We start from the raw sequence: 21,671 nt of genomic DNA, 5'->3' as shown, positions 1-21,671 counted from the left end.
TTTTATTTGAAATTTCAATACAGTTTTTTAAAAAAGAGAATAATTTATATAATACTGAATTTAAACATTGTAAAAATCTCGCTACGTTACCAACAGTATTTCTGCCAACTTCTGTCAACTCTTATTTATAATTGTATTTAATGGAAGTATCTTTGCGGATGTATCTAATAAAAATGTCTTTTTTATGACTGTGTTTAATAGAAGTGTCTTTATAGATATATTTTTTGGATGTGTCTCTTTATATATGTGTTTAAAATATAATAATTAATTATTGTTGACAATAAGTTGGCAGATAATATGTTGGTACCCTATACTTTTCTTTGTAAAAATGACACACACACACACAAAAAGACACCAAAAGGTTGTATCGATTTAATAAAAATGATCAGACATAATGGGTGATATATTCTTAAAAAAATGACTATAGAAATTGAATTCCGACGTGATTTCATTCTTAAAAGCATATTTAGAAAAAAAGATATCTCTTTATCTTAAAAACTGGTGATCTTATGTTAAATAGATCTTATTTACTTTTGTTCTAGTTAATGACAAAATTTTCTTTAAAAAATGAAAAGAAATCTAGAACCAAATTTTGCTCTTTTTCTTTTTCTGTATGCACCTTTAAAATAATTAAATGCATGTTTGGATAAAAAAAAAATGGAACAAGTATACAAACCGCCACTAATAAATTAAAAATTTTTAGAGTAATATCCTAAATTGGTTTCTAAAGGATTTTAGTCTGATAATTTAATCATTAATAAATTTTAATCACCAAATCAAGTCCTAATATTTTATTTTGTTAAACAAATTAATTCTCATGACAATTTTTAATAAAAAGTTAGATAAATAGTTTATGTCGTTATTTAATAAAGAGTAAAGACATATCAGTCTATCTAATATCTATTTGAACAGAGATACACCAATATCTATTTGAACCCTCGATCACATGTCTAATTCTACATTATATTAAAGCATATGTAAACTTTTTTTTCAAATACGTATGAAATTGTTTCAAATCAACCCAAAATTAGCGAGACTGTTTGAAAATCTTACCAGAATAAGAAGTCTAAGGTGAAAGCAGAAATGTACGTTTTTGATTGAATAGATCCTAATCAGTATTGAGATTATCACAAATAAAACAAGAAGATGCCAACAACGTNNNATGTGAATATGAATGTGATAGTAATGTTTATGGCTCAGAGGAAAGTGGGATAGTAAGATTTAGCAATTAGTGAATTAGGAATGAATTGTATGTTATGCATGTAAACGTTATCATGTAGGCGGTAGGTAGCCTTTATTTTACAACAATTCCTAAACCAAAGCAGAAGCAATCTTTGGCCTTACAAAGGTACAAATTCATAGTTTTCAATTAGGTGAATTTTATAGTGTCTATGAATTAGTAAAATATTACACACAAAAATATTCAATGGTATAACATTTACTTGATACCGATATCATTTTATTTTTGTGTATGTCAATTGCATAATGAATATAGTAGCCATGAAAGTTTAACAACAACAACAAAGTCTTGTTCTACTAGGTAGGGTTGGCTACATGAATCAAACAATGCCATTGAGCTTTGTTATGTATCATATCTACAGTAAGATCGTTTACATGTAGATCTCGTTTGGCCACCTCATAAATGGTCTTTTTAGGTCTTCCTCTGCCTTTCACCCTTTATCCATCCTTCATCTCATCCACTCTTATGACTGGGTGCTCTGTCGGTCTTCTTCTCACATGTCCAAACCACTTGAGACGCGATTTTACCATCATTTCCACAATAGGTGCTACTCCAACTCTCTCCCTTATATCTTCGTTTCTTATTTTATCCAATCGCGTATGACCGCTCATCCATCTCAACATCTTCATCTCTGCCACACTTAGCTTATGTTCATGTTTTTCTTTGGCCGCCCAACACTCTGTACCTTAAAGCATAGCCAGTCTTATAGCAGTGCGATAAAATTTACCTTTAAGTTTTAAAGACACTTTTTTGTCATCATGAATATTCGACTAAGTTTTTATGTTGGTTGTCGAAGACCTAACACAACCATCCTCCTTTATCCGGGCTTGGGACCGGCTATGTACCACAAGAGTAACATAGGTGAAGTTCCATGAAAGTTTAACACCACTTTAAAAAATGGATAAAGTACTATTTTAGTTCCTAACGTTTAGGCCAAATTTTAATTTAGTCTCTAACATTTTAAATGTCTTATTTCTATCACAAAAAATTTTAAACAGGTTTAATGTGATCCTATCAGTAAATTTGACACTAAACATTAACAAAATGAATGACGTAGACATTAATAATGTTACTAATTAAAGCATATCTTCTATTTATTAGAAAAACATAACCAAAATTTTTTTGTAACACTTCTCAGTTTTCTTTTTGTACAAAATTTCAAATCCTAACAATCAATTATCTCATTGATTGATCAATTTTAGTTACATACTGAAATTGAATGCTATTGGCTCTTCAATATGCAAATTGCTTGTGTCAAAATTCATAGTGGAACAACATTAAGTCTGCTTAAAACTTTTGGAATTGAAATTAAACGTTTGAAAGTTTTCAGGATTAAAATAGAATATTTGAAACATTAGTGACTAAATTAGAATTTAGTCCAAACCTTACCCCTTAAAAAAATATAACTAAAACTAAAATCATTTTTTTTTTCCAGAGCTTGCTGCAGCCTAACTAGAAATTTTGATCTGGTTCCAACCACCAATGCAAGGCAAGACAAAAATTGCCATGAGTCAAGAGTCAACTACTAATTTGGATTCTGACATTCTGTTCCCTCATAGTATAAATGAAGGATTCATATATGCATGGGAAACATATTCAATTATTTCCCTCGCCAACTCGAGCAAAGGGACCAAAAGTAGATCCATCCTGCATGTAAAAATACAACTTTACACCAAATGAATTTTCAACAAGTTCAATCTTTTATACATTTAAGAATTTTTCCAATTTTTCAAGCATTGTAATTTTGTAAGATGTAAGCCATACTAATCATGAAAGACAAAAGTGCAATTTGAGCAAAACAAAGAAAGACAATTGGTAATCATGATTGTCATTCTTGGCATGAAAACATGCCAATGCAATGTGCTTTCATTACACAGAAAAGCTGAAGAAAACAGAGATATTGTTAAATCACTACTTAAAAACCCAGGAGAGCAAAAATTTCGATCAAGAGAGAAAAATAACAGAGGAGTCCAGAATCCAGATACCAAAATTCTACAGAATCTGCCCATCCATCAAGTAGTTAGCTCCATAATGGCCGCAACGATATCGCCATTTGCAGCTTTGAGAGCTTTAACAGCTCTTGATCTTGACACTCCAGCTTGAGTCATCACCAACTCTATGTCCTTGGGATCTACTCCCGTCTCATCCACATCCTCGTCATCTTGGGCAACACTAGAAGATTCAGGTTTCGGTCCTGCATTAGCCAAATTGGGGGCCTTGAACTGCTCTGCTGCCTGAGTTTGTAGCTGTGAGCTCAAGTCTTCAATCTTGGCCTCCCCGAATATGATGTATGTGTCGGATGTTGGGCTTTTGAAAACATCTGGTTTTGAGATAACGAATAGGATCTGACAAACAACAAACTGATCAATACATGGAGACAAGACAATCAGTATAAACAAAGTGTAAAATCTAGTAATTTACTAACATTCTTGCTCTTTTTCACTGTCACCCGGCTGACACCTGTAACAGGTTTCATTCCAAGTTTGAGCATTGCCTTGCGACTCTTCTTTTCACTCCGTGTCTGCTTGGACCTACCAACATCACCTTCATGTCCTGTTTTAGAACGCAAGTTCCTCACTGTTAGTTGCATCCATTGTTTACATTCATGTACAAAATAAACAATAATTGATAGCATTATCACATTCATACAGCAAACAGGATAAATTGAAGGTGCACTTAGAAGAATTTAACCCAACCAGTTTTTGGCACAACACGTGCATGATTTATTATAACTCAATTTCAAATTAGATGCAATTTGGGAAGAAATTTAAATTTACTTCAATGCGTCCCATTAATTCATGTTGACCATCAAATGCATAGAGAGTAATTTCTAGGTCTAATTAATAAAGTTGTAAGACTGTAAGTTACTACAGAAAGAAATAAAAGATTAAATCCAACAACTTTGCAGTCCATAATTATTTCCCTAAAAAAACGAAGGCAGCAAATAAAATAAAACAAAATAGAGAAGTATTAGACAAAGTTCAAAACAGCCCATGAAAGAAAATACTGGTCACTTCTAGAGTGAACATTGGCTAAATTGAATTATCTACTTACAACATAACTCTGTTCTGTTACTTCATAAAAATTCAAACAAAATTAGTAGAGATGTGCTACTATTAAAAATTTACCACATGCAAGAACAAAAGTAGACAAGACATAGGTGCCTTGCTAACTTACCTTCAGCAATGTCATCATCCTCGTCATCTTCATCATCGTCATCCTCATCATCTTCATCATCTTCAACTACAGGTTCATCATGCTACACAAAATATAATTAAGGGTCAGTTTGGATTGGCTTCTGAAAAAAATACTTAATTTTTTTCATCTTTTTAAAAAAGATCTTTTTTTAATAGACAAAAATTATTTCATATTTAGATAGACTTTTTAAAAAGAAGTTTTAAGTATTAAAAACATCTTTTGCTTCTGTTTTTTTCAAAAGAAAGGTATTGTTAGCTTTAAAAAAAAAAGCAAATAATTTTCTTTTTTTAACAAAACTACTTTGTAGAGACATCTAAATATGTTTCAAATTGAATAAAATACTTTATTAAAAAAAAGTTACTTTTTTTCACTCAAAAAAGCCAATCCAAACCAACACTAAAAAGCTTTAAAAAATTAGACAACAGAGAACATAGCAGGCCATAAAAGATGGAGTACAAAAGGGCATCAGTACACAATGACCAAACTATAGTCACACTGTATAAAAGAATCTAAACAATGATTCGAGACATGTTTCACTTGTTAAAGAGTGTACTTGATGTTATTAACTGTTATTCTAGATCAAACTCTTCAACTATTCTTATGTTCGAAAATGCATATGTAATTCAAAATTCACTCCGTCTTCTCTTGCAAACTCCCAGAACATTTCAATTCCCATTAGCCTTTCAATTTACTCAACTGAAATGTTCCACTCTTCCACACCTAAAGCTACTACATTTCTACAAACCAAGAATCAATAATACAAATCACAATAACATAAAAAACATAAGATTCCCCAAAATGAAACACCGCCGAAAAAGTAAACCCTAAAACACACACTATCAGTACCCACAAACCGAATGATACCCCCCTCCCCCCCGGGGGGGAACAAAAAGAAAGGTAATCCGATTAAAACATCCCAAAACCCTAACAATCAAATTGAATCAAAGAAAAGAGGGTGAAGAAGGTTGTTTGAGAAGAGAAGATGAATTACATGGATCTTCTGCTGCTCGAGGTGCTCAGCTAGAAGCTCTTCTTGGGTCTGAGCAGTCATGGCTATATCAAATCAAATGAATCGTCTTTTGGTGACAGTAGATCCAACACAACAAGCACGAGCACGAAAGCTGACACAGCAACAACCTTAAAACCCTAGAACTGTGGGATTTAACAATTTATACCTCTCGCGAGTAAATGAACATTAACATTTGACTATTTGAGTATTTGACATTTTGACTACAACATAAATAACTTTGGATTCGGATTGACCCGGTTAATAACCCGTTTCTCTTTTGTTCCCATCCCCTTGTTTGGAATGCAAGGTTCGATAAATCGGACAGGTAACCGTTTTAAGTTTTAACTATTGGTTTATTTCGGGACGGATTCATTCTTGGGAGCGGATTCAGGTGTGCCGAAATTCTTTGGCACACCAGTGCACATTATGTTTATGTTTGGCTGATCGGTGTGCCATTTGAGGTTGACCGTCGGATCTCTTTGTTTTTTCAATCTAATGGTAGAGATTACTTTTTCTCTCTCCTCCTATGATTGGTTAGTGGTTTAGGTGTGTCAGAGGGGTTAGTTTGCAAATTACACTTTGTAGCTGGTTATTTTTGTTACAATAAAAAATTATTTAGGTTTATGTAGAATTAGTTTATCATGTTTTAAGAACTAAATTAATGGCTGTTAGTGATTCTGTTTAACGCTAAATCAGACATGATAGAGGAGGGATGGTAGGGAAGGAAAAGCGCCATGGACATCATTTGACGCATACAAGATAAGCTGCGATGGATGCGTATCCGTCACTGACCCGTCAATGGAGTAATGGAGTTGCAGGAAGCTTTCTCCCGCGGAGTCACACTACAGAGCTGCCTCCTCTCCAAAGTGCGGCCTCTGTCGCGACTCGTTGGTTCGGAGGATGAAGATCTGCATAGTGTCCTTGCCGGAGCTGGATTCGATCACCGTCGGATGACAATGAGTGATGTTTCGGATAGATGCATGGCTTTGCCGGAGACGTCCAACAAGGAAGGATCGAAGCGGCGCGGGGATGGTGGGCGAGAGGATGACGAAGGAGAGGCCGATGGTGTTACGGGTCGGGCGGGTTAGGTTAGAACACAGTTGGTTGAACTTGGGTCAATCGTGATGGGCCTGTGGACTAATTTTTTTCCCTGAGATGCACATTTTTTCTGAAACCAATGCTGGGCTCAAGTGTTGGGCTATTAAAAGTGTTGTTAAAACTAGATAAATGGTCTAGTATGGTCCTTTTCACTGCACGAGTTGGTGCGGTGTCGAAAGAGGCAAAGAAAGGAAACGGTGAAGGGGGTGAAGAGGAGTGGTCTTTGTCGCCAGACAGGGCATAATCGAGTTTCCTGCCACTTAAATCCCAACAGCAGAATGAACACACAAGAGGGTGCATCATACTTTGGTGGTGAGGGCGAAGGTGAAACTGGCACAAGGGAGGACTCGTCTGAGGAGGATGAGGTAAGACTTTGTCAACAAATTTGTTTAGTCGTCCTTTTCAATTAATGTATTGACCGTTCATCGATTCGTAGTTCATTGCTAACTGAATGTATCGTTGTAGTTGGCATGGGACGATGCATCGGACGTTGCCTTGGACGAGGGTTATGATTCACAGGGCACAATTTGGTAACCATTCATTATTTTTAATGCGCTCACAGCTCAATCCAGTGGGAACGTGGGTCTTCAAATTAGGCAAAGATTTGGTGATGCAGCAGGTGTTTTAGTTTCTTAGAAGATCATGCGTGATGTTCTATGTTTGGACAAACAATGGGTAGTTATAGAAAACTGTTTTGGACTGTTATACTTCCAATTTGACCATATCCAGGCCGCTATATGACTTTATTTTGTAACGCTCTATATTCAAATTGGAAATTATTCTAGAGCATCCATGGTGCTGTATGAATTGAAATTGCAAATTAGTGTAGAGAGCATCCATGGTGCTGTGTGAATTGGAAGTGTAAAGTAATCTAAGGAACACTGATATTTTGAAAAGTTCTTAGTTACACCGGTCATAAGATTGTATCATGTACAAAAAGATTTAAGTCTAGCAGTTGCAACACATCAACAATCAGAGCACAAAAATAGTTGTTGCCAAATCAGAAAAGGCAATCCAAAATAACATGGTCAGCTAGTTCATCAACCCAGTTGGATTCATTCAAAATCAACAAATTGGACTAACAGCTCCACGTCCGGGTTGGTCCTGGAGATCTCAAAGACGGCCAGCTTCTCCACAGTTACGTTGCACTTGCGCAAGAAATCAGCCCACCCTCCGCCGATGGTGCCACAATTGTGGCTTCTATTGCCCCTGTATCTGGCGTAGTCCGCCCGGACGAAAATCTCCCCTGCTCTTAGAGTGACCATGACATCATCGCTGACGTCATCTCCAAAGTGTGGCACATTTGGCTGGGCAAACCAGAAAACGACAAGGAGATGTACTTAAAGTTAAAGGCATGTGTAACATGAATGCAACGTGCATGAAGCCAAGAAAATGAAAAGGCAACTATTGATGATGGCATTATGAACAGTTAGCATGCAATTGGGTGCTTGTTTCACAAAACATTGGATATTGAAAAACAGCATACGAGGCAGTACCAACAAATTTGTGTAATTAATTTCAAGTCAACCACGGCTCCACCAGATAGCCAACCATTAACAATTAAGCAACAGCACAACACAGAAGACGTGGACCACTTACGACGGCACAGAGGCCAACAAAATAAGGACCAGGAAAACAACAACACTTACTGTGGACCACCTAGGCCGCCACATTACTTTCAATAGAGGGAACAGCAGGGGAACAAAACAGATAATGTGGACCCCAAATACTGCCAACGTAAAAGGTGTATATATAGTGGAAATGGAAAGCCATTACCAGGAAGTGGACGCGCAACAGCCTTTCTGTGATGTGCATAATGAAGTAAGGGTGTTCGGACTGAAATGTCTGCTCCACCTCAGCTGCAGCTACGCTCCTGGGAACATTGATGCACCCCGTTCGACGGCGGGGCTTTTGAGGAGCGCGTGGACGGTTCGTTGGCACCTGGGGGGTGTGAGGTCGCCGGAGTCATCACCAGACGCAGCATATGTCCTCTCCACACCCGGTGCCTTAAATATGCGAACGCTGAAGTCGTCTCTGCCCTTGTGCTTGAACAGCAGAATGTTAAAGGGTTGTAGCTTGTAGTCATGATAAAACCTTTGCCATCCCCTCCCGAGAGTGATCTCTTTCAACCCCTTGGGGCTGCATGCAATCTTGTAAGTACGGTCTGACCCGTCGGCGACCGTGATATAGATATGGTTGCTACCCTTGGGGAGGAGACCACTGCGTAATGGTAGACGCTGCAGATATGGGCATATCAAGACACAACGTAAGAGATAGAACAAAATGCGGAGAGGAGAGTCAGAAATAATGGAAAGAACAGAAGAGCAAGCTTTAACCTACCATCGGTCGCGACGGCTCTCCTGCCGCTTTGATAACCCTAACGACGTCACCTTTCGCGTGTTCTTCGGCCATTTTCTCGTCCAGGCACCAACAGAGAAGAGGGGGATATTCTGAGTTAAGAGAACACCGACAGAGTAGACAGCGTGTGAATCAAGCGGATATGAAGGGTGAATCCAATCTAATTAATTAATTTAGTCAGAGTTCCACCCCTTAGGATTGTGTGCCATCACCCTTCCATGAAGTCTTCTTCTACAAGCCAAAAAGTTTCGTGCCTCATGGGTCAGATGGGAATGTTTTTTTCTTTTTTTTGGGCTTGTGTTAAGCGAGACTTTGGACTTTAAAACAATTTTGTCCTGGATCCGTCTCCATTAAAAGGCCATAACGAATCGTTACGCACAAAAAAACTCATGAAACCATACATTGTGGGCATAACGGAGGATATGAGTACGTAGTTGTTAGTGGGCTCAGGTTATTGCGTTGGCCTGGCCCATGAAAGCGTAAATCATCCCCTGGCGTTTAATAGCAATATTAATTTTCTGTATAATATTAATTGTCTGTATGATACAGTAAATGAAAAAAAATCCGAATGTTTATTCAGGTATTGTAAAACTGATTTGCAAGGACATAACGCACCCGTAAATAGTTGCCAAAAATGTCCTGGGTTCATGATTTGGAAACGTTAAATGCTAACGGCGCAATACGATTCCCTAATTTTTTTTAAACCGCTCAAACGACTTGTTTTATTTGGCTGATTTATAGGCAGAGGGGCTGAGTTATCAGTAACTCCAAACAATTCACGATAAGTAGAGAGCGAACCGATGAAAGTAGATATAATAATCGCTACAGACTTTTAACTAGCATTTCATAAGATCAAAAGGACGACCAAACAAACAAACCAGATAGATCATTCAGGGCTTCAGGCCTCGGCAAAAAACCAAAACAACATAAAGATATCACCCATGTGCACCAGGTCAAATACCTCTGTCACTGTGTTCAATCTGCACCGGTTGAACGCCTGCCTGGGGGGCCAAAGATTTCTCCTTGGCCTCCAAAACATTGACGATCCTTTGTACCAGGTCACGCCATTTTGAGCTTTCCGCCATCATCTCGTTTGCTTTGTCATACATTCGGCGAACGGTCGCTTCACAATGTTGCTGCTCCCTGTGCAACAACTTCTCCTCCCGGCGGCGTGCCTTCTCCTCTTCCTCCAGTTGATCCTCCTTTTTCTTCAACTTGACCATTAAGTTCACCCTCTCAGACCCGGCCTCGAAGAGTTCATCTGAGATTTTTCGAAGCCTAGCCTCCCAAATTTCCTCCCTTCTGACAAGTTCGGCCTCAACGAGGTCACAATCCGCGGACTTCTCATCTGTACGGACGATGTCGATCAGAGTGGAGATCGGGTGTTCTGCGAGGTCGACGGGACTAACAGCGTGGTCAGTGACGGTCTCCTTCGACATTTTCTCGATAGTACACAGAGGAGAGAGCAGTGGATGGTGGCAGAAATAAGGAGGGGGATAAGGATAGACGGAGAGGTTAGAGAAGGAGTTACGGCAGAGAAGAACTGGGAAAGAAGCGATAGGAGGGATAGGGTTTGTCATTAAAGGGCACGTATGCATATATAGTGTAAAGTGGGAAGCTGCTTCGAATACCTTTTTTTTTTTGTAGAAAATGTGTAATTAGTGTACTTCGTTTATTTTTGGGAAAATAAACGATTTATATTTTCGCGTTAATATAGTTTTAATTTTGTTTTTCAATTTCAATGGTCAGCTTTAATAATTACGTCTAGGATCTCTTCGATTCACGTGCCAAAACCACAGACGGAGCATCGGTTACAGTGGGCGTAAATGAATGCGTATGTGGCACGGTACCCGACTTATCTGGTAAGGCGTTTTGCAGTATATAATCTCCCTCCCCAACGTTCCCTCATCGCGTCTGATCTTCCATCCTAACAACGCAAGATAATTCCCTATTTATGTATCAACCCCTCAGATGAATTGTTTTATATTGGATGATTTTCATCCCCCGTTTTTTGATTGGGACTGTGAACTATCTGATACCGTCACATTTAATTCTTAAAAAACAGCCCACAAAACTGGTAAGTCAATGGGGAGTCGCCGAAAAGTGTGTTTTGCGTATGTTTAGGTAATATTTATTTCAATTTAAATCAATTCAAATTATTACTAACAAGCAAGGAGATGAGAAGATATTGATTGTTAACCGCATGTGGATTAAACGAATTTATACTGGCTACGAAGCATATAATATTAAGCTTCCGAATCAACGGCACTCAAAACGGAAATAACTCAGAAATTTTGTTCTTTTCGTGTGATACTCACTGGCGAGGAAGAATAAACCGATTAACAATTGAGTATAAACAGATTTTTAATATTGAACAGATGAAAGTAGATATAATAATCGCTACAGAGTTTTTGTTAGCTTTTCATAAGATCAAAAGGACGACCAAACAAACAAACCAGATAGATCATTCAGGGCTTCAGACCTCGACAAAAAATCAAAACAACATAAAGATATCACTCATGTTATGTGCACCAGGTCAAATATCTGAGTCACTGTCTTCAATCTGCACCGGTTGAACGCCTGCCTGGCGGGACAAAGATTTCTCCTTCGCCTTCAAAACATCGACGACCTTTTGTGCCAGGTCACGCCACTTTGAACTTTCCGCCATCATCTCGTTTGCTTTGTCATACATTCGGCGAACGGTCGCTTCACAATGTTGCTGCTCCATGCGCAACAACTTCTCCTCCCGGCGCCGTGCCTTCTCCTCTTCCTCCAGTTGATCCTCCTTTTTCTGCAACTTGACCATTAAGTTCAACCTCTTGGACCTGGCCTTGTAGAGGTGATCTGAGATTCTTTCAAGCCTTGCCTCCCAAATTTCCTCCCTCCTGACAAGTTCGGCCTCAACAAAGTCACATTCCAGGGACTTCTCATCTGTACGGAGGATGTCGATCAGCTTGGACATGGGCTGTTCTGTGAGGTAGACGGGACTAGCGGCTTGGTCGGTGACGGTGTCCTTAGACATTTTCTCAGAGGTACACAGCGGAGAGAGCAGTGGATGGTGGCAGAAATAAGGAGGGGATAAGGATAGAGAGAGAGGTGAGAGAAGGAGTTGCAGCAGAGAAGAACTGGGAAAGAAGCATTAGGGGGGATAGGATTTGTCATTAACGGGCACGTATACATATATAGTGTAAATTGGGAATCTGCTTCGAGTACCTTTTTTTTTATAGAAAATGAGTAATACTTCGTTTTTTTTTATTTTTGGAAAAATAAACGATTTATATTTAAAACAAAAGAGATAACAAATTTAATGTAGTTTTAAATTTAAATTTAAAGTTATTTTTCAGCGTTCATGTTTTAAAATTACGTTTACGATGTCTTCAAATCCTGTGCCAAACCCAAAAACGAAGCATCGGTTACAGTGGGCGTAAATGAAGGCGTACATGGCACGGTACCTGACTTATCTGGTGAGCCGTTTTGCAGTATATAAGTTCACTACCCAGTTTTCCTTCATCACGTCTGGTGATCCATACTAACGACGGTCCTCCTGTAACCTTCTCCTTCCACCACCTATTCAATAAACTTAAATCAAATAGGCTGAGATTTGGTGCAACCTCCGAGAAAGGCAGAATGGGAAAGAAGGCTGGATATGGGAGAATGAAAGGGAAAGGGAAAGGGGTGCCACCACGCGTCTGTCCGCTGACTCTTCTGCCTCGCGAAATATGGGAGAAAATTGCAGCAAGGGTTGCGTCGGCCTCGATCCAGGATCTGTTTAACATGTAGGCGACCTGCAAGGTATTTTTGGACGCAGCCCGCTCATCTGCGGTGTACAAGGTGGCCTCCATGGCGGAGCTACCCGTCGTGTTCGGTTATGCCTTGGAGCCCGCTACATGTGTGCGATGCTGCTACTGATGCCAGGGGTTGGGGACGAGGCGGACGCTGGTAGGGCGGTTGATATGTATGCCAACGTACTGGCTGCTGGAAAAATCGAATTGTGCAGAGACTTCTTTGGGCAGTTGTTCGCAAATCCGCTGATTGGGGTGCACCCGTCGTATCCAGGGAAGCCCGTCGTCTGCCGGTCAAGCGTTTGCCCGACCCGCGGGAGCATGGGAGCCGCCAACGATTCCTCGAGTGTGTCGTGCGTCCACTGCCTTGCCGAGTTCGAGGTGTTGCATTTCTTTAATCTGTTTACTTTCAGATGAAGTTTCGTTGTAACCAAAGTTGAATGTATTTGATTGTTAATGATTCGGGTGTTTGAGTTGGGTGGCCTTGTAAATCCCCGCTTTTGTGGATCAGATAAGTGACATATTCAAACCGATGCATATCACCGTGTTTAAAGTTTAAACATTTAAACTATCACACGCATAACCTTCGATAGAATCACTATTTCATAACTTCATTAGCTAATAGGACAAGCGGAATATAAAAAAAACAAACACACCAGAACAGTTCAATATTAGCGTTGGGCCTAAACAGTACAATACTAGTCCTAAACATACATTTCCGGGGAGGGGAGGGGTTGGTTTACGGTGTCTCCATCCCGTTGTTGCACTGACCCCTAAGACCCGGGACTTCACCTGTCCAGCAAAACGTTGGCCAGCTGCCGTATGATTTCTGCCAGTTGAGTCCTGAGTTCTTGTCTCTCTCTCTCCATCTAGGATACACGGTACTCGATCGACGCAACAGCCCGTTGTATGTCCTCAATCGATTGGCTGGCTGCAAGTAATGTAACTTTGTTAGCAACGTATTGATACCGTCGCAGGTGACTACACATGGGGGTGTCGCAAGAACACATTTTTTGCTTACCCGATGCACCTGGTTCTACCGCGGGACTATTTCTCACCGTCGTATCGTGCCGTTCGCCTTGAACGACGAATTGATTGCACTCATACGGCGACGGGAGCTCGCTGCCCAGACCCGGAACAGGCCAAGTCGTCGTCACCGTCGAATTGTGCCGTCCGCCGCGAACGAGTCAAGTGAACCCTGACGACGGCGGGAGCTCGCTGCCCATCTCTGTAACAGGCGATGCATTCACCTGGAAGTAGTCGTTCCAGGCGTTCACGGCCTCTTGGTAACTCCGGTAACGAAGAAGCAGGTTCCGTGGAAATCCATCCACCTGAGCCGCTGCCGTCTTGCTGTCGGGGTATATTCCGGGTATCCTCCCTCTAAAGACGACGTACCAGACACCTTCTGTGCGCATTGCCATTAGACTGTTAGAGGAGATCTGGTACACCCTTAAGAGGGAGAAATGGTTAGGGTTGATGGTGGAATATACAATTTATGTGTTTTTGTCTCACCTGGAGGCAAATGGAAGAGTCAACAAATAAAGCAACTAGACGAATAGTGGTGTACTTGCACCAGCATAGAACAACTAAATAACATTTGTCTTATTCACCACTATTAAGGCTCCTTTAAATTCATTCATTCTTGAGAATATTAGCCCCACCTAGGGAATGGAAATCCAGTTAATTACGATAAATGCTTCTTTAATCAATATATATATTATACTATGTAAACGCATCGGTAAACGAAAACATATAGGGAAACGTATGCGGTACTGAACCACGGGCAACCCCCCTCCCGCTACACCCCAACGGCAGTATATTAAAAGCAAAATGCCTCAAGGGCATCTACAAATTCGTCCATCCTCCTTTTGTAATCTCCAATAATCCATCCACGAAGTCCCTCCAAATGGACGGAAGTTCTCAAAAGGACAAAACGAAACTGGACGTATCCATTCAGCACGAGTGTCTGGCGAATCTTCTTCCTCTTGAAATATGGTCGATTATTGCCCCGATGGTTGCATCGAATTCGATTGAGGATCTGTTCAACATGCAGGCGACTTGCAGCTTATTTGCATCTGCATGCAATTCCGATGTCGTGTACAGGCATGCTTTGGTGTCGGTGTTGCCGATCGCTTGCTTTCTCGACTACTCTGGGATGCCTGCAATGACCTTTCTGCGTCGATGCGCCAGAGCGCAGAATCCAGCCGCTATGCTCCGCGTTGGGATGTCTCATTTATTCTGGTGTGGCCACCGCAGAGGTGGCATACGGACCCTGACCGAGGCAGTCGAGTTGGGCGATGTGGAGGCCTGCTACATCTCTGCGATGCTGCTTCTGTCGCTTGGTGACAAAACAGATGATGAGATCCACCGTGGATTCGAATTTTTTTGCGTGGTTCATGAGTCCGGCGCAGTCGAAAAGTGCAGGGAGGTCTTCACGTAGGTGTTCGCCGGCTCGTGGTCCGATATACCCCCGGCGGACCCAGAAGAGCCCGTGTCATGCCGTTCCGGTAGTTGCCGTACCCGTGGGACCATTGGTGATGGGAGCGATTTGTCCAGTGTGGCGTGTGTGCAATGCCTGGCCGAGTTCGAGGTGCGGAAGTTCTTGGGGATTTATTGCGTTTAAGTAGTTTTGTAAACCCCCACATTGGAGATGTCGATCATGCTAATTGCTATGCGTACTGATGGTGTATTTTATTTTATTTTTGTCAATTTTTTTTATGTTAAAGTACAGTCTTTTCGATCAATTATCATGTGGAGTACACAGACGACGCAACTAATGCGTATCTTGGCCATAACTTAGTCTGAATAATTCTTTCTTCTTGACAGGGATATGATCTGGACCCTGCACAATTGAATTGACGTTTGAATGGACAAAAGACTGTTTAGTCAATCAATCTTTTACACCATCGGAAGGTTTTTTTCTGGGGCTGGGTATTTAGTCCGCGACAGTGAATTTATGCAAAACTGGTAACTTGGATAGGCAATGGGGAGTGACACCGTGACCGAAAGGAGTCATGTAAAATATGGGTACGGGATAAATTTTTTATGAGAAACGATGATAATTGACGATGGTGAATAAAATCTGTACAGAGGTTGAACAATGATCATGCGGGTATGCTCAACTTGAACCACGGGTTTGTATTCGCATAATATAACATTCCTTTAATGAACAAAATTTGCTTCAATATTTTAAGGAGTTTTTTACTATGTAATCGCACTAAATGTATGTTTAGGGTTTTTTAAACAACACGACAGAGAACTAATTTGAATTTTGTTTTGATCAATGGCTTCGTATTTTTTGTTCGTCCAAGCAATCTATTTTAAAAGAAGTGTTTCCTAGGATATAAAAAAAGGACACTATGTCTGCATTAATTTGTTTTATTAGGTATTAGCGTTTGGCGCCGTCGTAACGTAAATCCCTAATTGTGTTTCAACAAGCTAAGAACACAGAGATTAAAGTATGCATAATTATATTATCAGGGTTTAAGTTCCACTGCAGAAGATCAAATGGGCGACAGAACAAACATAGGAAATAAAAGGATCATACAGTCCTCGACGGAAAACATGACATTCAGATAACTTGCATGTGCAGCAGGTCAACTTACTCCGGCCCCGTCTTCATTTTTCCCGGCTGGATGACGACCCCGACGGAGCAAAAAGTTATGTTTTTCCTCCAAAACGTTAATCTTGCGTTCCAGGTCCCGCCACGGTAGAGCCTCCACCTGTTCCCATTCACGGCGCTTGACAACTTCTGCCTTTAATTCCTTTTCTATGACATCCAACCGGTGAAGGAGCACATCATTTTTTCGCTGTTCTATTTTCAAATCCCTTTTAAGCTGTTGCCTTTGCTGTACCTCTTCCTCCAGTTCATCCTTCTTTGCCTCGAAAACGAACTTGGCGGCCATCATCTCCACCTTCGCCTGCCTCAGTTCTGCGCCGGTCGTTACGAGTGCAGCCTTCAGCCTCTCCTCCCTCGTGACCAGTGCGGCTTCAACGAGGTCATAATCTGCAGACTTTTCATCTACGTGGATGATGTCAATAAGTGCGTCGATCGAGAGATCCGCTAGGTCGTCTGGACTAATGGCGTGGTCGGTGACGGGTTCCTCCGACATTTTCCTGGGGGAAGAGGACGACATACGGCAGTAATAACGGAGAAGGGTGGACAGAGAGTTGATAGGAGGAGTTACGGCATGGAAGAAGTGAAGAATGGTTGGTACTTAGTAGGGTTAGGGTTTGTCAATAACGGCCACGTATATTTATATTTATATACTATATTATGATGTAGGAAGAAAGTTGTTTGGTATATTTTTTCCCGTAACTAATGTGTCCACGTGTCAATAACGAGGCTTTATTTTCAGCTAAATAAAACATTAAATTAAACTACTTCGATGGATAAAAAAAAAAGAAAGAAAAGATAAAATTTATTCAGCGAGTAATTAAGGTAGGCAACTAAAGCCGACATAAATATAACACGAATTTCGAACAGTGAACATTTAATTATTGCGTTGTAAAATGAGTATTTTGTTCCTCCACTGCTTATTAATTATCTTTTCTTTTCCATAACAATTGGTAAAGAAACGTACCACGTACTGAACCATTTTTTAAAGAATTAAAAAGATATAATAATAGCACATATCGTTTCTTTAGTGGCCGTTTGCATTTTGGTATTTTCCATAATCCCTGGCCCAAGTTGATTGCAAAATGGCTAGAGGTCCCATGAAGATCTTAGTTAGTTTGACTTGGTCAAGCTTGATGGTTTAAATTGGTTTATGGGTTTTCCCTCGCCTGGATGCTCAGAAGTGGAAAAGTAGAGGTGTACTGTCACGCGGACCCCACGTTCAGGATTAAGCGTGTACTTCAAGCCGAAGTAATTCAGAAGCAGGTGTGCAGGGATACCAGAGTCATGGGGTAGGGGTAGGTGTACTGCGTCCCACTTAGATAGAAAGAAAAAAGATTTGTTCTGTCAATCAACATTTTACATTTGTTCTGTCCCACTCACGGTTTTTTAATTGTTTCATCTGATGCTTCTCGAAATTAACCATTATCGACGAGCTTCGTTAAAATTGCAAACAACAAAAATGTCTTTCATGTTTCCCATTTCCCATTTCCGAATATCAAGGCAAACTGGAACATGAAAACGAGACTGCCCACCGCCGTTTGGCAGCCCAAGAAAGACACTTCTTCTTATACGTATATATAAATATGGGTATAAGTACATATATTAAACGTATTAATTATCCGGTATTATCCATAACGTTGGGCAACGAAATGACTGACGCCCTCAGTCGTAATAATTAATTATTGTCAGTATATAAAATAATATATTATATACATATATATTTATAGAAATATTAACTTTTATATACATATAGATTAACGTTTTGGAAATTGGTATTATCGCGATAAGTTAATAATTTCCGATAATCCTTCAACAACCACCCTCCTGCCTCTGTCGAGCCCTTGCAAATGGCTGGATCTTCCAAGACAACCAGAAAGGAAGGGAACGTGCCCGCCGATCATGAATGTCCGCTGAATCTTCTTCCTCGCGATATATGGGTGAGGATTGCCACTAAGGTTGCATCGAATTCGATTCATGATCTATTTAACATGCAGGCGAGCTGCAAAGTTTTTCTGGATGCAGCGAGTTCCGAGGCTGTGTACCAACACGTGACGATGCGTGTTATACCGTTAGTGTCCTTTTTATTTTACCTTGACCGGCCGGAGAGGAGGTTCATCGATCGCTGCGTTGAGGCAGGAAATGCGGATGCTATACTCCGACAGGGTTTGACGGAGTATTTCTGGATTGCCCGCCGTGGCATTGGGATGGAACTGCTTTCTAGGGCCTGGACGGAGGGCTGCGTCGAAGCAGGTTACCTGTATGCGATGTTGCTACTGTGTGATCACGGGAAAGAAGAAGAAATGCAAATGGGTGTTGAAATGTTAGAGTCTGTCCGTACTTCTGGAGACGTCGAAAGCTGCAGGGAGTTCTTCGCGGACATTTTCTGGGAGCGATGGGTTGACGAGAGACCATCGAATCCGGGAGATGCCGTGGCTTGTCGGTCCACCACTTGCACTACCCGTGGCACCATGGCTTGTGTGAATGATGTGTCCTGTGTCTCGTGTGTGCACTGCCTGGCGGATTACGAGGTCAGGGTTTTCCTAGAGTTGTTTAGATTTTAGTGAACGTGGTTGTTCATTAACGCTTGTCAATCTGCCCCCGAATGAATTGTTGTGGGGTTAGCCTTATGCAACCGCCAAAACAGTAACTAGCAACTGGCAAATTGTTAAGAAACTATTTCCTGGTTGAAAAAATGGCATTTTGATACAACAAATTAACATAATTACCTCGCATTGTTGTTCACGGATTACTAATTAGCTTCACCCGAAAATAGAAATTAAAAAAAAGGTAACCACAAATGCTGCGGAAATTAGATGTAATTCAGAAAACCGAGTTTTACGTACGAGTTACAGAACATCAAAAGAACAGCTAAAGAAACAAAGCAAATAAAGATTTGCAACATAGATTCCGTTGGTCATATATCCCCGACATCGTCTCCATTCTGCTCGGCGGTTTCCTGATAGTTTGAGCCATGTGCCGTTGCCGGAGCTTGACCATACAATTGGCGGACCAATAACCCTAGCTTGATCTCCACAGCCTCAAGCCTGCCTTCCATTTCACGCCACGGTGCCATCTGTTGCTGCTCCCTTTGACGAAGATCGGCAACCTCCGCCTTCAACGCGTTTGCTTTGTCTTCGAGTTCGCGAATGGTGGTTTGATGCTGTTCCACCTCCGTGCGCAACTTCTTTTCCAACCGGCGGCATTCGTCCAGTTCATGCTTCCTTATACTCGCCCTGACTTTCGCGGTGATTGCCTCCATCCTCGCCGTCCTTGCTTCGTCTTGTGTACTTTGAAGACTGTCACTCAAAAACCTCATCCTCCGTTGGAGGGTGTCGATCAGATCTTCGATCAGGGGTTCCTCGAGGTCGGCGGGACTAATGGCGAGGTCGTTGAGGGATTCCTGTGACATTTTTCCGGATGAAGACGGGGAGGTCTGCTAGACGACGAAAGCCCTTAAAGCAATGATTTTTTGTGACGGACTTGTGCATTGATATACATTAATTAAAATCAAATTTTAAGTTACAAATAAACAAATTAATACATTTTAATGTGGTTAATAAATGTACGTCTGCTATTCCTTGAAAAGTGAAGATAATAATGCCCCTGGTGGTTTTATCGTTAAAGGAAGAAAAACCATGGGGAAACGTGTGCTGTATCGCTTGCGCAGAATTTGCAATAAATGAAAATCTTGGTAATGAGACGTTAGACTAGACACGATGGGCTGAAGGGCTATGGACTGCTATGAATAACGTGGCAGACGGGACTGGCGGTGAGTTTATAAAAAAAAATGATTACTTGGCTAGGCAATGGGGAGTCACCGATTGGGAGGTCAGTAACGGGGAACAATTGTATTTTCCATAAATAACATTTTTTATACGAAATAGAAAACACATAAATAAAATGATTACAAAACGAGTCATCCAGCGGCAAAAATCATTACATACTACATAATACATATATTAGATAGGATAACCAAAAAAATATTGAGAACACAATCCTATCCTATTAGTCAAAGAGGTGGACAAACAGGATCAACTCATAATCTGCCCGACAATGCACGCATGGAATATGAGCAGCACCTCCATCACCGTCGTTTAAGTCCCACCCTCTACCATAGCGTTGACGGCGGTAAATAGCACCCATGTTTCCACGGCTTGGACATGCATGCGATGAACAGACTAAATTCTCTGCGTTTACCATTGGCAGGCAACGCATGTGTCTCCACGTCCCCTGGATAACGCCGCGGAACACCAATTTGTAGATTGTTAAGGCACCGGCCGCCTCAAGCACACGAAATGTTTGTAAGCCCTTGTTCTTTGACTCGATGTCGTCGCGTAGCATCAGCATCATCGACACCGTGTACTGTGCTGCCGAATGCCCTGGGTTGCGACAACTTGCATCGTTTCCATCCCGCAGGACGACTCCCGCCGAGGAAAAGGTCAGACACAGCAGACCGAAACAGAACTTCTAGGTTCCCGCTCTGCATGCATCGCGCTAAGAAGTTTCTTCCCGCCTGGTGCATGGGACTCATACTCCACCACCGTTGGTCCCAAATTGGAATCGAGGCGAATCGGTAAATGATATCCTCCTCCCCTGCGTTGCGTGCAGCGGTGCAGGACATCCTGAGACTGCACAAGTCCCTGACAGACTGTGCTGCGGTCCTCCCGGTAGTTAAGGTCCAAACATCGTGGGGAAGGTTGGCGGGGCCTGTCGAACGATACATCTCTTTTCCTAGTATTGAATGCATGAGACGATTGATGAATGGGCCGTTATGTGTAAGCAGTGGACAACACAAAGGCTCCAAGCAGTTATCACAAAGGCTGTTGTTTACGGTGTCCGACTGTCCGTCTTTATAGTCACCCGGTGCCGTTTGTGATCGAATCCCATCGGTTGTGTACCGTGCCTCTACACCAACTCAGCCACACTCACATCGATTAGGGAGCCTGCCGCTTCATTCCCGTCACCTCGCACACGGCTTCCTTAGCAAACACGTCCCTTGTATTCAGAGTTCTTTTTGTTGATATTTTTTTTAAACTTTCCGGTCATTAACTTTATGACTTTCGTTTTGTCCATTTTGTCGCTCGGGGATTCCCAATTTCTTTTTTTTTCTCTATATGTTTTGTAGTACCCGGTCAATATATCCCACAATAAGTATCGGTTTAACCAAAGAACAGTTTGCCGGTTATTCGTTGGGATTTATAAATGAGTAATTGGGTAGATAATATAAATCCGTCAAATTCTTACATCATGGATATATGAAAAACAAACCATTCATTAAACAATATGTCAATACTAAACCTAATATTATGCGTCAATAATAAGCCGAAATATCATACGTCAGTACTAAACCTAATATGCATGACAATC

At 41.1% G+C, this 21,671-nt stretch overlaps 2 protein-coding genes across 3 annotated transcripts; one reads left to right on the top strand and one right to left on the bottom strand.

The window, feature by feature from the left end:
* Positions 2,545-5,643, bottom strand: LOC107604700 (nascent polypeptide-associated complex subunit alpha-like protein). Of its 2 annotated transcripts, XM_021104641.1 has the most exons (5): positions 5,430-5,643; positions 4,418-4,499; positions 3,666-3,793; positions 3,226-3,585; positions 2,545-2,887 (listed from the first exon to the last, which is right to left on the bottom strand). In XM_021104641.1, exons 1-4 carry the CDS (start codon positions 5,487-5,489, stop codon positions 3,253-3,255), a joined length of 603 nt encoding a protein of 200 aa, XP_020960300.1. In that variant the 5' UTR covers positions 5,490-5,643; the 3' UTR covers positions 2,545-2,887; positions 3,226-3,252. The 2 variants fall into 2 exon arrangements, with proteins under 2 accessions (XP_020960300.1, XP_016161833.1); XM_016306347.2 differs by lacking the exon at positions 2,545-2,887 and having other exon boundaries at positions 3,006-3,585; positions 5,430-5,642.
* Positions 18,152-18,865, top strand: LOC107647114 (F-box protein At2g35280-like). Its single transcript, XM_016351236.1, has one exon. The coding sequence runs from the start codon at positions 18,152-18,154 to the stop codon at positions 18,863-18,865; it is 714 nt and encodes a 237-aa protein (XP_016206722.1).

This window comes from Arachis ipaensis, chromosome B06, assembly GCF_000816755.2.
Source record: "Arachis ipaensis cultivar K30076 chromosome B06, Araip1.1, whole genome shotgun sequence".
Lineage (NCBI taxonomy): Eukaryota > Viridiplantae > Streptophyta > Magnoliopsida > Fabales > Fabaceae > Arachis > Arachis ipaensis.
Note: the sequence above shows the minus strand (reverse complement) of the source record. Positions and strands in the feature narration are given on the sequence as shown.